Raw genomic sequence first — 16,487 nt, 5'->3', positions numbered from 1 at the left:
CCTGCTCTTCTCAATCACCTCCGGGAAGGGATGTGAATGCTACTTTCTTGCTTTTACCTTCAATTCTGTAGAGCAGCGATGTCAGCCCCCCCCCCCCCCCCCCCCGCCTTTTGTTTTAAATCTCATGGCACACATAAACAAATTACTAAAGGGAGAGTGGTCATTGCCTCTCTTCTCCTTAGTAATCGCGTGCTGTAAACCTTCTCCGTGTGCTGCAGCATACCGGTTGAAAATCACTGCTGTGGAGTAAAAACTAACACATGAGCATGGCACAGTATGAGACTCGACCTTTCTGCCCAACACCAGAAGCTGGCTGTCTGGTTATTTCCTTATTAGAGAAGATGGGCCTGTAGGATCCAGCTTAGGAAGCTGGAAGAGCTAGAAACTGGTGGTTTAAGAGGAACATAAAGTCCACTTTCCCTGCTGGGATCTAAAGATGCCAAGAACTTACTTCAGCCATCCTGAAGCTCTCGTGCCTGCCCCATCACAGGCTGCGTGCCTCCCAAACTCGTGTTCTCTGCGCGGAACCCCGAACCCACTGCTCTGCGCATATGGCATTTGACCCTTTCTGCCTCTCATTGGTGACTAAACACTGGAGCCCACAGAATAAGATGCCCCAAGTACACTTTCCTAAAGCCTCAGACCCAAAGAAATAACTGAGAAGATGATTCCGAAGACAGATATAAATGACAACTAAACCCAGGAAACTTGCAAGATAGAAGTTAACACAAGAGGGCAGTTGAAACTAAGTGTGCTCATTCAGGACACATCGGTGGCCAGTTCGTCTGCCCGAGCACTTACTTGTGAAGTTCCCATTCGAAGTACACACCTGGGACAGTGGTTTTTTGCCAGCACAGTTGATCCCACCGATAAAAACCATATTGGGCATGATGGGCCTGGGGTAATTCTTCACAAAGTCAGTTCTGAAAAGCCAGATGGAGGCGGAGCTCATGAGGTCCTGGACAGTCACGTCTTTCTGCAGGACTTCCGAGGCCAGTGGCCCGTACGGAGAATAAACCACACTGCACAGAAAGTTCTCTGACAAGGCAATGAGCATGTTCTTCACCCGCTGCAGGAAGCTCATGCGATCGGGGTTAGATGACAGAATCCTGGGCACATAGGATGGTGGGTTGGGACACTGGGTACCCTGGTAGTCCAGACCGCAAGGCAGTGCACTCAAGATGAACACAACAGGCAGGGCCAGATACTGGGCCACGATGGGGCCGCAAGGAAGGAAAGGGTCGGTCAGCACAGCATCGAAGCCGCCCCTGGCCAGGGAGGCCATCAGCTCCTTGTTGTGCAGTAGATGGGAGCAGGACGACAAGAGCAGAGCCGAGTCCTCTTTGACTTTCTTGTACGTTTTGATCACACGCTGCAAGAAAGACTGGTTCGCAAATACATGACGCCCTAGGCTGGTAAAAGTTGCTTCCAAGTCCTCCCTTCGGAAGGGCACGGGGTAGGTCTTCAAGGTGTAGAACTCTCCTCCTCTGATGTGCATGGAGACTTCCGGTGCTACGACCACGATGTCATGTCCCCTCTGCCGCAGCTGCTGGATGACCCCGCCCAAGCTCAGCCAGTGGCTGCCATCGACGGGGATTACCAACAGCTTCCCGCCCTGGGACACGGCCGGGCCGAGCACACACAGCAGCAGGCCCAGGACAAGGGGACGTGGACCCTGGGACCCTGCCGCCATGGTGCCCTTGCCTGTGCTACCAAGACGTCTGTCTGCCAGAGGTCTGTGCTGTCCCACGCACGTTATCTGGGAACCAATCTATATACCCAGTTAATGTTTGATTGTGTCACGTGACCAGAGCTGTCCGTCAGTGACAGGCAGCAGAACGTTTACTTTGAGAAATAGAACAGTTTCTTAACAGGCTGGAACTCTTTACCCACCGCTCAGATCACATCCCAGAGTGAACAGAGAAGGCGAAGCACCTCGAGCACCCTTTCCTCCATTAACCTGTTAACCAGGGAATAAGCAGGGAATTCCCTTCTTACTGTACGCAACGTTTGACGTATTTACACATCCCGCTCGGTTAACAGGTTAAATGAGCATTTCCCTGGCCCGCGAGAGGGCTACCCAGAGGGCAAATGCTCTGCGGTGATGAGATCTCCTCTCCAGAAATGAAAGAGAGAGCTGACTACGCCTCTTAGAAAGAAAAGAATATGATATTGCAAGCGCGCCTTTGGCCCATGGAAACCTTTGAGAATGTCCTTGTCCACAGTTCAGTCATCTCCGATTCATTCATCCAACAAGTATTTATTAACTGCAGCACACCTGCGGCAGGGAACGCCACAGATGGGCCTCGTTCCTGCCAAGAACTCATCCTCCATCGAGAGAGACAGGCTGGCCATTTACACCAGTGGTTCTCAACCTTCCTAAGGCCGCGACCCTTCAATACAGCTCCTCGTGTTGTCTGCGGGCGCATCTGCATGTGGGCGGACCCACCTGGAGACGGATAGAGGAGCGGTGTCTCGGTTCCTCAGACCATCGGAAATATGTGTTTTCCGATGGTCTTACGTGACCGCTGGGAAAGGGTCGTTCGACCCCCAAAGGGGTCGCGACCCACAGGTTGAGAACAGTTGATTTAGACAGCTAAACAGTTACAGTAGAGACTGTGAAAAGGGCCCAAATGCTGACGGGGTAAAGAATGGCAGGAAAGGGGAGCCCACCTGAGTGTGTGGGCACAGAAGGCCTTCTGCAGGACAGATCTGAATGTATTCAGAAAGGCAGTGAGGACAACTCTGTATATAGAAGACTAAAATCGAGAACGAAATAAAATTCAAATTACACTGGTCACACAGGCTCAGAGACCAGGGAAAGGAAGACACGCTGGGAAATTCTGATGACTTTGTTGAAGCAAAAGGGAGAGGTGAACAAAAATACTATGTATTTACTGAGCACGGACCATGTGCCAAGTACGCTGTCAAGCACTTTACAATACATCTTATGTAATCCCCGAGAGTTGTCCTGTAAAGGCACTTTTGAGACAAAATGATCTGCCAGAGTCCTGCATTTACCAGGGGGCAGCGTGGAGACCCCGGCTGTCAGGGCCTAGAGACCCTACTCTTGACCACAACTCCCACTAACCTCCAGCAGGGCCCAAATAAATATACGCAAGGCCATGACTGACATCTACAACCCAGTAGAAGTCAGAAGTAAAGCTGTGAGCCTCACAGTCATTACCCCATCGAAATAAGTGGAGAGAAGGCAAAGGGCGGGACTTCGCGACCAAGCAGAATGTGCTCACACAGCAATACCCAGTACTACCTGGTGCCCCAAAAGATCAGGTGAAAGGTCAGGGAACAAATATGGAAGTTGCCTAATAGAAATGCCCCTTCTGAAGAAAGGGCAAATCGGAGTGCCGGCTGTTTCGGGGTCCACTGCTGTTCTGTACACTCCAAGGATGGCAGCACAGATCCCAGTATTCTGACCAGGAACAACAGTGGCCACCCCTCCTTGGGGGATCTTAGAGGGTCATGGAGAAGCTGCTAACTCGAAAGCCTTGGTGCCTCATGGGGCACATTCGCAGGGCCCTTCTCATTCTGGTATTTAGGGTAGGTACTTAGAACCCCTTTTCCTTGTACCACCATCTTTCCTCCACAAACCTCCAGTCTTGTATGCGCCCTATTGCACATGCACTCTGAAGCTCCTCCACACCCCCACACCCTCTCCGTTCTCCGGGACAAAGATGCTGGGTGAGGAGAAAAGAGGGAGCAATGCTTTGGCTTGTTGGTGTGCCCTTATCTGCAATTCTGCAATTCGTACTCCAGTTTCAAGCATGAAGTCTCAGTATCATGACAGGTCATCTATAGATTACACAGAGCCAAAGGGCTATAAACACAGGCACCACTATGATGATTTTACGACTTCCCTTATCACACAGCACCCCAGAAGTTCTGGGGGCCCCTGTGCACCTAGATAGTTTGGGGCTCAACTCTGCCCATGGCTAGGGTGTGTTGTTTACTAATATGAATAGCAGGCAATCCACATTCACTCTCAAAGATTAGGACCAAGAACCACTACTAAGCAATCCCATAAAGTGTCTATCCCAGAACCTGAGCAGACCTGACACACAATATCCATCGCCAATGCTCCCATTCACCAAATAGTCATGTGAAGCGTTAGCCCTACTATGCTGGAAACTGGCACCAGAAAACCAAGTTAGAATTAGTTTGTGCCTATGAGGAGGGCTCCAGTGGATAGACCACCAGACTATTACAGGGCCCGGTAAGATGTGCTCTGGTTGGGGAGCGTGGGTGGCCAAGAAAACACAGAGCAGGGCAGAGATGTGGTCTTGCTTGGGGGGACTACTGCAGAAGGGATTGTCGGTGAGAGAGTTGCTGGAACCCACTGGAAGATGATTTCTTTTTAAGCTAAAGCCAGTAGTTAAGAAACCCACCGTTTCACACACTCCTCACTCCTTTGATGGGATCAGATCAGAGCTGCTTGTTGAAGCCCCTAAAGGTCTGCATAAACAAGTCCATTGCCCTGAGTCGTCTATGAGAACCTTCAGAAGAAGCAAAGTGGTCTTCTTGAGTTTCTGTAGCGTTTTGCTTTATTCTGCCTTGTATTCTTTAGCAATTTGCATATCTGTCCCTGCTACTTGCGTGTCCCTACCTGCTTATCCGTCTGTATTCCTTACAGGCAGGCTTTCAAGGGGTCAGCTTTGGAATCGCTCTCTCACTCCGGTGCCAGTCCATGGTCTGCAGACCTTCAGTGCTCAGTTAATGTTTCTGTATAGATGTGACTTGGCTTCTCCCTTTGCTCTAGGTCTCACATCCAAACAAGGAAGTACTGAATCCAGATGATTCTATCACTGTCTCTCAGACGCAGCTGCCGTGGTCCTGTTTCAGGGCTTAACCCCCTTATATACCCAACCACTGTCTGCACCTTCTGATCCCTGGCATCAGCTGTCCCTGCATGGCCCCATCCCACCACCACCTCTGAAACCTTGGTCAGCAGCTTCTGAGGGCCCAGAATATAATTCAGACTCCTCAGCTTTGCCCTCAGAACTGGGAATGGGCCCAGCCCCCCCGTCCAAGCTCATTTCTCCTCTCAAGCCCCCCCACTTGACCTCTTCCTCTTTCCCCCAGCCATCCTGGACCACTTGCTCTTCCACAAATACGCTTTGTAACTTCCCACACTGCTTTGTTCACACTGGACTCGACGCCCAATCAGCTTCTTACTATTTCGCGTGCTTACCAAGTGCCAGGTCCAGGCTTTATATTCAGGCTCTCAAGGTGATATAAAGTTGGCAGTGTGTTCTGGTGATACAGCACACGCGCCCTTTTGGATCTATTACCCTTTATGATGAAATATTAGAAAGTTCATTGGTTAATCATTTTCCTCTTAGAACTAAGTGACCTTTATTGGTGTTGCTTCATCCTTTATCAAAGCAAAGGATATAAGGTCAGAAAGAGAATGAGAAAGTGGAAAGAAATCAGATGTCGAGAAATGCCAAAAATAAAATCATGGTTGTGCTATTGCAGTTTCAGTGGAGATAATCAATGCCTCCCAAGTTTAGCCACATCACTAGAAATGCAGCCAGAAAATTTCAATCATTTTGGTATTCCCATGCACCAGGGCACTCTGGAGATCCCCAAGAATTTTTCAGGAGAATTTTGCAAAGTCAAAACTATTTCCATAATCATGATATTGGACTTTTTCACTCTTACTCTCTTTTGAGTGTACAGGTTAGTTTCCGAGTGACTTCAGAACATGCGATGTAGCAACAGGCTGAATGCAGAAGTTATAAGAATCGAGCTCTTTTCAACTAAGCCAGAGAGATGCAAAAAAAATGTAAAATGATGCCATTCTTCACTAAATCTTTGTTTTGAAAGAGTAATTTTCCCATAAAAATATGATTTATGAGATCATGTAATAGCTTGTTGAGTTGATTAATGAACTTTTCTGATTGTTTTAATTTCTAATGGAGTAAGTATCCACAGGTATAACCCACATAAACAAAAGCCAACGGGTCCTGAGGCAAAAAAGTTGTAGAATTGATGTCCTAGGCAAAATATCTAACTGTCCTGCAGTCGAGGGTCACACTAAATTCACTCCACCTGTACTCGGGCCAATGGGAGGCCTGTAGTAAAGGCAACTTTAAGAAAATTATTCTCCACGGGTTAAATTCCTTTCTTTTGTACCCAATTTGGAGATCACAGCACCTGGTGCCCGGGTGGGTGGAATCGGGGGTGGGCGGGGCCTTTGGTGGGCGGTGCCCTGGTGGGCGGGGCCTCCGCTCTGCAGGAAACGTCACAGAGCGCCTCTAGGGCGTGGGGCGTGCCGCTTAGCACTGCCTTCTGGATGCGGCCTCGACCAATGAGATGCGGGTACGTCACAAAGTGGCGTCGCTCCTGGGTGGCCTGGCCTCGTTGGGCACTTGGCCTGCGCGCCACGCGGCTGCCTGATTCCGTGGCCGGTGGCCCGTGGGCCGTGCCCACCAGCCAGCATGGTGGACTACTACGAGGTGCTGGGCGTGCCCCGCCAGGCCTCTTCCGACGCCATCAAGAAGGCCTACCGCAAGCTGGCACTCCGGTGGCACCCCGACAAGAACCCTGAGAACAAGGAGGAGGCGGAGAGGAGGTTCAAACAAGTGGCCCAGGCTTACGAGGTGCTATCGGACGCCAAGAAGAGGGACGTCTACGACCGACATGGCGAGGCGGGCGTGGAGGGCCGCGACGTCGGCGGCGGGCCCTGCGAGGACCCCTTCGAATACGTCTTCACCTTCCGCGACCCGGCCGAGGTCTTCAGGGAGTTTTTTGGTGGCCGGGACCCATTTTCATTTGACTTGTTCAGAGACCCGCTGGAGAGCATTTTCGGGAGTCGGAGGAGCTCCCGGGGAAGCAGAAGCAGAGGTTCCTCGTCCCTTTTCTCCACCTTCAGTGAATTCCCAGCATTTGGTGGGTTTTCTTCTTTTGATACAGGATATAATTCCTTTGCCTCTCTGGGGAATGGGGGCCTTTCTTCCTTCTCCTCGTCTTGCGGTAGCTGTGGGATGGGTAACTTCAAATCCGTGTCGACTTCCACCGAAATCATTAATGGCAAAAAAATCACCACCAAGAGGGTCGTTGAGAATGGCCAAGAAAGGGTGGAAGTGGAGGAAGACGGAGAGTTAAAGTCCCTGGTAATAAATGGCAAAGAGCAGCTGCTGCACATTGACACCAAGTAATTCCAGCCCACGTTCCACTTAAAGCACTTGGGAAGGAATAGCAGGACTTTTTTTGTGAAGACTTCAAGTGAACTCTACTTTCAGAATAACTGTACTCGACAGTTTATAAACGGTTCATGCCAATGCCTTTTTGTTCTTATTGCTGGGACCACATGAATAGGACCTCTGTTTCTCTTTTAAACTGTTGCAAATGTCTGCAAACACTTTGCTGTTTATTAAACTTAATCCTGAGGCAGACAGTGTTAATTTCACTAAGACAGAAATGTTCATCACAACACCTTGAATGTTGACATTTTTTTTTGAAATGTCAGCCAGGTAGTTTGCTCTAAAATTAACATTGCCAAGGTAAAGAGGTATACTTCGTTTTTTTGTTGTTGTTTTTTAGCATGTAGTAGTAAAATATATTATTATACTATAATATCTCTTCTCAAACTAAAGATGGTTTTTAGTGCCATATACATGCTGGTGACTTAGTAAGAGTTAACTGTTGTTTAAATATAATGTTAAGCAAAGGCTTTTGAAAATCAGATACACATGGCAGAGTGGATGTATTAGTTTCCTATGTATTAGTGCTGTAACAAATAACCACAAACTTGCTGGATTAAAAAAAAAAAAATCCATGTTTATTCTCTTAAAGATCTGAAGGTCAGGCATCTGAAATCAGTTTCACTGAACTGAAATCAGCATTGGCAGAAACGTGTTTCTTTCAAAGGCTGTGAGCAGAATGAACCTCTCAGTCCCGTCGTTAGTTAATAACATTAGGACCATATTCAGGTCACTTGACTTAAAACGGTGGTAGGGATGACTCGAATATATTCATGCAAATCTGATTAGTAGCCTGGACCCACTTGGTTCTACAACTATGATAGATGGAAATATGAAAAGCATTTCTATAAGGCTACATAAAACTATCCCAGTGCCTTGCACAAGATGTAGCTCATACCTAATTAGGATGATGAAAGCCAGGTTTCACTTGTGATATTGACTGGGCGAGGCAACATACACATGCCTGAGGGAGCAGCTTTTTTGGCATGGTCTGTGCCCCCAGTGAAAACTTTTTTGAGGTACGGTTGCCTGGGGAGAGTCCATCACAAAGTGTGCCATCCCCCTTGGTCATCTCCAAGGAAAGGCTGGCATAAGGTGTGAGAGCAAAAAGTCAACTGAACTAGACCAACTGAAAATGCAGCATGTATGAGATGAGTTTGGTACCCTTTAGTGCCCTTAAAGTCCAAACGCCATGGAATCATATGCAAACTACACAGCAGGAACTTAGGATTCAGCCACCACTGTCCCACGGGGATGTTCAAACAGCATCAAATAGTCACCATATAAAAATTATCAGAATGAAGCAGAGCTTTCAAAATATGAGAACATTTGTGTGCCAGGCGAAGGAACTCACACCAGTGAAGACATTCCAAAGTAGTTTGCTGGAAAAGAGGATTGGGGGGACAGGGAAACAGGATGTCAGCAGTTTTGAAGTGATTGGAAGAAAAGGGACTTTGCAGATATGATTAAGTTAAAGAACTTGAGACAGGGCGATTATCTTGGATTATCTGGGTAAATTCAATGTAATCACAAGGTTCCTATAAGTGAAAGAGGAAGGCAGGGGAGTAGAGATTTGAAGATGCTATACCACATCATGGTAGATATGTCAGTTTAAGGGTTGAAAATTACCACTCAGAAGAGGACAGAATAAGGGCATTTGTATCTACACAATTGGTTAAAACAAGTCCCCATTGTTCAGTGGCCAGGAAAGTCTTCATTTGGGTCCGGTAAAAGTCTGGCATATCAGGGTCACTCAGAGGTCATGGACCTTGAACAGCTCCAGCTCATTCTAATAGTTGAGGGTAAGCACAGCATTGCATTTTGACATATCCTGGGTCTGTGCTCCTAAGAGAGAAGTTTCTCGTGTACAGAAATCTAAAGCATTTTAAAGAATTTACAAAATTGAAACTCTTTTAAAACGTTTGGGCTCAAAAAATCACACTGCTATAGATAACCTATATATCAATCTTCATCTTTTATGGAAGGGTTTGAGTGGGCTTTCAGATCAGGAAAAAAAGGCATTTCCTCTGTTGTAAAGATAACCATCGTGAGTCCCCTGCACTGAGTTCCCTCCGTGGCATCACTAGCACCTTCCCACAGAGCACACCAGGCAGGGAAAGACATGTTCCCACGAGCCCCAAGAGACCTGTGACCATCTCAGCAGAATCCAAACAGCCAAACCCTTCCCCTGGCTGGAGCTCCACACAAACCCGGTTTTAGTTCTGCTTACTGCACACAAAGGAAAGCATTTGGAAGAGAGAATAATACTCTCTTCAAATAACCAATAAAGGATCGGTCTTCTTCCCCTGTGAATCCATACTTCTGTGTCCAAACAGAAAGAGAGACCTTCCTCATCCTAGGAAATCATTACCCCAACTGCTTACCTCTCTAGGAATGTATAGTTCCATCTTCTCACCCTACTTCCTCAATAAATACATAGTCCTTTCTTTAAAATTTTTTTCTTTATTGATTCTAGAGAGAGGAAGGGAGAGCGAGAGAAAGATAGAAGAGAACATTGATTGGCCGCCAGTGTTCCCCACTCTCCTTTAAACACTCAGTATAACTTCAACGACCAGCGATCTAGTGTGACTACACTCTGGGAAGTTATCAATGGCCTCACTAATGTTCATCTTTATCCCACTCAGCTGAATGTTGTACTTTTTAGTAACTTACAGAACTCTTCCCCCAACTAATATGCAACTTGTAGTATACCCAATCAGAAATGAACATCATTACGGTGGAGTTCTTGAAGGGGACCTCATTTTTTTTCCCACTTATGGGATAAGAATATTTCTGTGAGATCAGGCAGAGTGCTTCATTTGACATATCTATACTTGACAACATTCAGAAGAATTCTTTACCTTGGAGCTTTATGAAAACAAAATTATTTGTTGAAAATAGGTATATTCATATCACTGGGGGTGGGGCAGTAACTGACTTGTAAGCCAAAAATAAAATTTTTAAATGCACATTGAAAGCAAAAAATATCACAACTGCCCTGGCCAGTTTGGCTCAGCGGTTGGAGCGTCTGCCTGCGGTCCGGAGAGACCCGGGTTCGGTTCCCGCTAAGGGCATGTACCTCAGTTGCAGTTTGTCCCCGGCCCTGGTTGGTCGTGCGGGTGGCAGCCACTCGATGTGTCTCACATCGATGTTTCCCTCTCTCTCTCTTCCTCTCTCTCCCTCCCACTCTATCTGTACAAAAAATGGAAAAATGTCCTCGGGTGAGGATAAAAAAAAAAAAAAAATCACAACTGATGATGTAGAAAGTAAAATTAGTGATATAAATATACTCTTTCAGAGATACTCCCCCACAATGCATCAGAAAAATAGAGGAGATAAAGTTGGAGAGTAATGTGATAGTGACAGAGATTGGAAAACAGAAATCTGTGGATGACAGGCATTCCCAAAGAAAACAGAACAAAAATTTCAGTAATTTAGAGGAAAATTTTCAAGCTTTGAACCTTAGGCTTACCGTGCACAGTAAGCACGAAAATGGCCCTGTAAATCTGCTCACATTCTCATCCCTGGAACCTGCAAATATGTTACCTGACATGGCAAAAGGGACTTTGCAGATATGCTTAAGTTAAAGAACTTGAGACAGGGCGATTATCTTGGATTATCTGGGTAAATTCAATGTAATCACAAGGGTTCCTATAAGTGAAAGAGGAAGGCAGGGGAGCAGAGATTTGAAGATGCTATACCACATTTACATGGAAATGGAAAAGTGCCAGAGAATTCCCAAATTAACAACAAAACATTTTTGTTTTAGAAAAGAAACAATGCAAAAAGAATGAGTTTACACTAAATGAAAGGAATAAAATCATATATATATATATAGAGAGAGAGAGAGAGAGTGTGTGTGTGTGTGTGTGTGTGATTGAGATTCTTACATCAAAAGAAACAGAAGAGGGGTTTTAAAATGTTGTTAAAAACACTTTAAGCAAACTTTTAATAAAGTTTTTAAAGTTAAAAATAAGATGACTTCACATATATGGTGAAATGATTTTTGGCAAGGGTGGCAAGACCGTTCAACAGGGAATAGATAGTCTTTGAACAAATGTTGCTCGGAAAAGTGGATATTTACATGCTGAAGAATGAAGTTGGACCCCAGCTAACACCATGCACAAAAATTAATTCAAGATGGATCAAAGACCTAAATGTAAAACCTAAAGCTATAAAACTCCTAGGAGAAAACACAGGACAAAGCTCATGACATTGGATTTGGCAATGATTTGTGGATATGACACCAAAGACACTTATAAAAAATAAGACACTTATAAAAAAATAGGTTGGACTTCATTAAAATTTCTAAAATTTGTCTATCAAATGACACTATCACCAGAGTGAAAAGGCAACCCACAGAATGGGATATAATATTTGAAAATCATTTATCTGATAAGAGATTAATATCCAGAATACATAGAGTACTTCTAAAACTCAACAACACCAAAAGACCTCATTCAAAAATGGGCAAAGGACTTGGATAGACATTTCTCCAAAGAAGACATACAAATGGCCAGTAAGCACACAAATCATTATACAAATGCAAATCAAAGCTCCAACAAGATACCACCTCATGTCTATTAGGATGACTACTATTTAAAACACACACACACACACACACACACACAAATAAGTGTTGGAGAAAATGTGGAGAAGCTGAAACCCTTGTGCACTGTTAGTAAAAAGGTGCAGCCACTGTCGAAAGTAGTATGGAAGTTCCTCGAAAAATTAAAAATAAAATTACCTTATGATCCAGCAATTCCACTTCTGGGTATAAAATCAAAATATTTTATTTATTTATTTATTTTTTAATCCTTACCCAAGGATATTTTTCTATTTATCTTCAGATAGAGTGGGAGAGAGGGAGAAAGAGAAATATTGACATGAGAGGGACACATAGACTGGCCACCCCCCACATGACCCCAACCAGGACTGGGGATGAACTGCAACTGATGTACATGCCCTTGACCAAAATTGAACCCGTGACTCTTCAGTCTGTGGGCTGATGCTCTAACCACTGAGCCAAACCAGCCAGGGCTAAACCCAAAAGATTTTACAGCAAGGTCTTAAAGAGATATTTGTACACCCATGTTCACAGCAGCATTATTCACAATAGCTAAAAGGTGAAAGTAACCCAAGTGTCCATCAAAGGATAAATAGATAAGCAAAATGTGGTATATCCATATAATGGAATATTATCCAGCCATAAAAAGATAGGAAATTCTGACATATAGTACAGCATGAATAAAGCGTGAGGACATTATGATAAGTGAAATAAGCCAGTCACATAAAAAAAATTCTGTAAAATTCCACTTAAATGAGGTACCTGAAGTAGTCAAATTCACAGAGACATAAAGTAGAAGAATGGTGGTTGCCAGGGACTGGGGAGAGAGACAATTGGGTAATTGTGTTTAATGGGTATAAAGTTTCAGTTTTCAAAATGAAAAGAGTTCTGGAGATTAGTTGCATAACTATGTGAAGTATTTAACATTACTAAACTGTATACTTTAAAATGGTTAAGATGGTAAATCTTATATGTTGGGTGTATTTTACCACGATTTAAAATTTTTTAAAGGCAAACTATGAAGAAAATACAACAAAAATAAAACTATGTGCACCAATCTTGCAACTATGTGAATAAGCAAAACTATTAAAATTCCAAATAGAAACTGAGAAAGATTTAGTTAAATGGGGAATAGTTTAAGACATCTTTTTTTGGAATTGGGCATGTTGAGTTCTTTTTTGTTTTGTTTTGTTTTTCTTTTATATATATATATATATATATATATATATATTTTTTTTTTTTTTTATCCTCACCTGAGGACATTTTTCGATGGTTTGTTCGGATAGAGTGGGAGGAAGGGAGAGAGAGAGAGAGAAACATCAAAGTGAGAGAGAAGTATCAATCAGCTGCCTCCTGCACGCCCCCTACTGGGGATCGAGCCCACAAACCAGGGTGTGCTCAATCTACTGAGCCACACCAGCCAGGCTGTTGGGTTTTTAATAGAAAAATTAAAAATATACATTTTAGCTCTGTCCAGTTGGTTCAGTGGTTAGAGCGTTGGCCTGCGGACCAGAGAGTCCCAGGTTCAGTTCCCGCTAAGGGCACATACCTTCGTTGCAGTTTGTCTCCGGCCCCAGTTGGGGTCGTGCGGATGGCAGCCATTCAATGGGTCTCTCTCACATCAATGTTTCTCTCTCTCTCTCTCTCCCTTCCTTTCTCCCTCCCACTCTATCTGAAGATTTTTTAAGAATGCAAAAAAAAGTCCTTGAGTGAGGATAAAAAATACACACACACACACACACACACACACACACACACATTTTAGGTGTATCTATGGAATATTTATAAATGTTGATCAGATGCTGTCTGACAGAGTAGCCATTGGTAATACATGACTGTTGAGTATTTGAAATGTGGCTAGTCCAAACTGAAATATAAGTATAAAATACATACCACATTTTGAAAACTTAGTGTTGGACAGAAAAATAATGTAAAATAGCTCATTAATAATTTTATATTGAGAATATATTGAAATAATAATGTTTTGTTTATATTTGGTTGAATAAAGTATATTAAAAACTAACACCTTTTTTGCTTTTTAAAAACATGCCTACTAAAAATTTCCAATGACACGTGGCTTGCATTATCTCTCTCCTCGGGCCCTTCTGAGACAGGACTACTATAAATGATCATACCAATAAATTCTATTGCTAGTTTCTTTATCCTTCCACTGAACACCCACAAGGAAAAACCCCCTGATGGGTCAGTTCACAGCCCAATTTCTATGCTCCCACAAAGCTGAGGAGAATTGCACAACCATGAAGATGGTACCTTTACAAAAGGACACTCCGGGCTGAATAACACCCTTGTTCATAAATCCTGTTACCGAACCTCACCCCTCCCTCTCCATCCTTCCAACAACGAGTGCAAATCTTTTTTTTTTTTTCTTATCCTCACCCGAGGATATTTTTCCATTTTTTTTTTGTACAGATAGAGTGGGAGGGAGAGAGAGGAAGGGAGAGAGAGAGAAACATCGACGTGAAGGGACACATCGAGTGGCTGCCACCCACACGACCAACCAGGGTCGGGGACAAACTGCAACCGAAGTACGTGCCCTTAGCGGGAACCGAACCCGGGTCTCTCCGGACCGCAGGCCAACGCTCTAACCGCTGAGCCAAACTGGCCAGGGCGCCAGTGCAAATCTTAACAACACAACTGGAGGCACTGGAGCAGCATCTCTCACCAAAGACCATTAGCAGGAAATGAGAGGCCACCGTCGACCAAAAGGTGGTAGATAAGAAAGCACTTGGAATTAGTTCAAAGAATAAAGTGCATTCTGCCTGGCACACTGATTGGATATCAGCACTAATACAGCCCTAAGATAACGGCTTTCTGTTGGCACAGTGTATGCCTCCAATGAAGATCATGTTGGGCATGATCGGCCTGGGGTCGTCCAGCACAAAGTCTCCTCTGAACAGCCACACAGATGCGTAGCTAAAAAGATCCACCAATGACGCCTCTCTCTGCAGAATCTCAGAAGCCAGCCTTGCATAAGGAGACAAAGAAATGTGCCCACTGTACATCAGAGTCAGAGGGTAGAGCATGTTCTTGACCCTCTGCAGGAATGTCATGTGGTCTGAATTCCTTGTTAATAACCTAGGAATGCATGAGGAAGAGTTTGGGCACTGTGTGCTCTCAAACTCTAAGAAACACGGAAAGGCACGCAAAAACACCGCAGGAAGCGACAGGTACTGAGCCAGCTTTGCTCCGCAGGGGTAGACGGGATCTGTTAAAACCACATGGAAGGCACTGGCGTTCAGATGCCTCATCAGGTCCTTGTTATGCACCAGCTCCTCGCAAGACTTTTGCAAGATCAAAGACATATTTTTCAAAATCACCATAGATTTTAAAAACGTTTTCAGAAAATGTGCTCCAACCAGTTCAGTATGGGTCAGCATGAGTTGCTGAAATTCATCCTGAGTGAATGGGACGGGATGGGTTTTTAGGGTGAAAAAGTCCTCCCCCTTGACATGCACAGTCACCTCTGGTGAAAGGACCTCCCTCATGCTGAGCCAGTGTCTGCCCTCCATGGGCACCACCAGCACCCTCCCACCTTCGGCCCAGGGTCCGACACACAGGACGAGCAAGAGCCCCGTGAGCGCCGGTGGGGAAGCTGGAGTCCTGCTGTGATCTCAGTAGCAGAAAAGCAGCTGACTTGCCCTGGCCAGTTTGGCTCAGCGGTTAGAGCGTCGGCCTGCGGTCTGGAGAGACCCGGGTTCGGTTCCCGCTAAGGGCACATACTTCGGTTGCAGTTTGTCCCCGGCCCTGGTTGGTCGTGCGGGTGGCAGCCACTCGATGTGTCCCTTCACGTCGATGTTTCTCTCTCTCTCTCCCTTCCTCTCTCTCCCTCCCACTCTATCTGTACAAAAAATGGAAAAATATCCTCGGGTGAGGATAAAAAAAAAAAAAAGAAAAGAAAAAAAAGAAAAGCAGCTGACTTTTCAGATCAGACTTTGTCTCATCCACTTGTTTGCTTTGTCTTATCGTATCATCAAGCCAATTAACAGAATGACCCATCACTGGAGGGCAGGGTGCCCTACTTATGTTAATCATTACAGAATGAAACTCATCCTTTGCCATTAGCCTTTCACCCTTCTGCTTTTCTTAGGGAGAGATCGATCCCCCTGATTTTGGAGGAACTCATCTGAGTCTGCTGCTCTCTCTGGAGAACTTTCTAGCTCACAATTTTGTTTTTTTCCATTCCCAGAACAAGGCTGCAGATGCCCATCTCATCTCATCCCACCCACTCCTCTGTCAGCTGTGTACAGAGCTGGGACTGAGCTCCAAGGGGTCACCAATGCCTAGTCCCCAGTCAAAACCTCTCTTCTGGATGTGACCTTATTTGACAACTCTGAAAACGTTCCAACATAGAGCACATCCAGAAAACATATAGCACTGCTAAGACAGCTTTCTCTAACAGGGAAGGGTGCCCGAGCTGTCTGATTCTGTTCCTCTTCCACAGGACACCTCTGGGGGTGTTCAGGGAAGAGTCTACTTGGAGCAGCTGGCAAACATGGAAATATCTGGAGAAACCCTGAACTCAGGCCTTGATGAAAACAACACAAGCTTTGTTGAGATTTCTACACCGACGTCACGGAATAAGAGTTGCTGTTATTTGGAGCATAAGTGGGAAATGACGCAGTGAGGTCAGAAAGCACCCACACACACACACGTCACCTGGCCTCGGACCAGAATCT

At 45.1% G+C, this 16,487-nt stretch overlaps 3 protein-coding genes across 4 annotated transcripts in view; 1 reads left to right on the top strand and 2 right to left on the bottom strand.

The window, feature by feature from the left end:
• LOC118625301 (UDP-glucuronosyltransferase 1A1-like) overlaps positions 1–16,487 on the bottom strand; it is a 40,134-nt gene that overhangs the window by 15,568 nt on the left and 8,079 nt on the right. The window contains exon 1 of one of the 2 annotated variants that reach the window (XM_036254160.1): positions 830–1,693. The exons of the other annotated variant lie outside the window; for it this stretch is intronic. Within the exon in view, the coding sequence (XP_036110053.1) occupies positions 830–1,693 (864 nt within the window). Of the gene's footprint in view, positions 1–829; positions 1,694–16,487 lie in introns of those variants that run through there. 2 annotated transcript variants of the gene reach the window in all.
• On the top strand, positions 6,459–6,895 carry DNAJB3 (DnaJ heat shock protein family (Hsp40) member B3). The gene is given in 2 exon segments (XM_036254163.1): positions 6,459–6,828; positions 6,831–6,895. Coding segments are annotated over 2 exon segments (435 nt in total).
• LOC118625303 (UDP-glucuronosyltransferase 1A3-like) lies at positions 14,607–15,320 on the bottom strand. Its single transcript, XM_036254162.1, has one exon. It carries the CDS (start codon positions 15,318–15,320, stop codon positions 14,607–14,609), a length of 714 nt encoding a protein of 237 aa, XP_036110055.1.

Source organism: Molossus molossus, unplaced genomic scaffold (assembly GCF_014108415.1).
Source record: "Molossus molossus isolate mMolMol1 unplaced genomic scaffold, mMolMol1.p scaffold_m16_p_11, whole genome shotgun sequence".
Taxonomy (NCBI): domain Eukaryota; kingdom Metazoa; phylum Chordata; class Mammalia; order Chiroptera; family Molossidae; genus Molossus; species Molossus molossus.
Note: the sequence above shows the minus strand (reverse complement) of the source record. Positions and strands in the feature narration are given on the sequence as shown.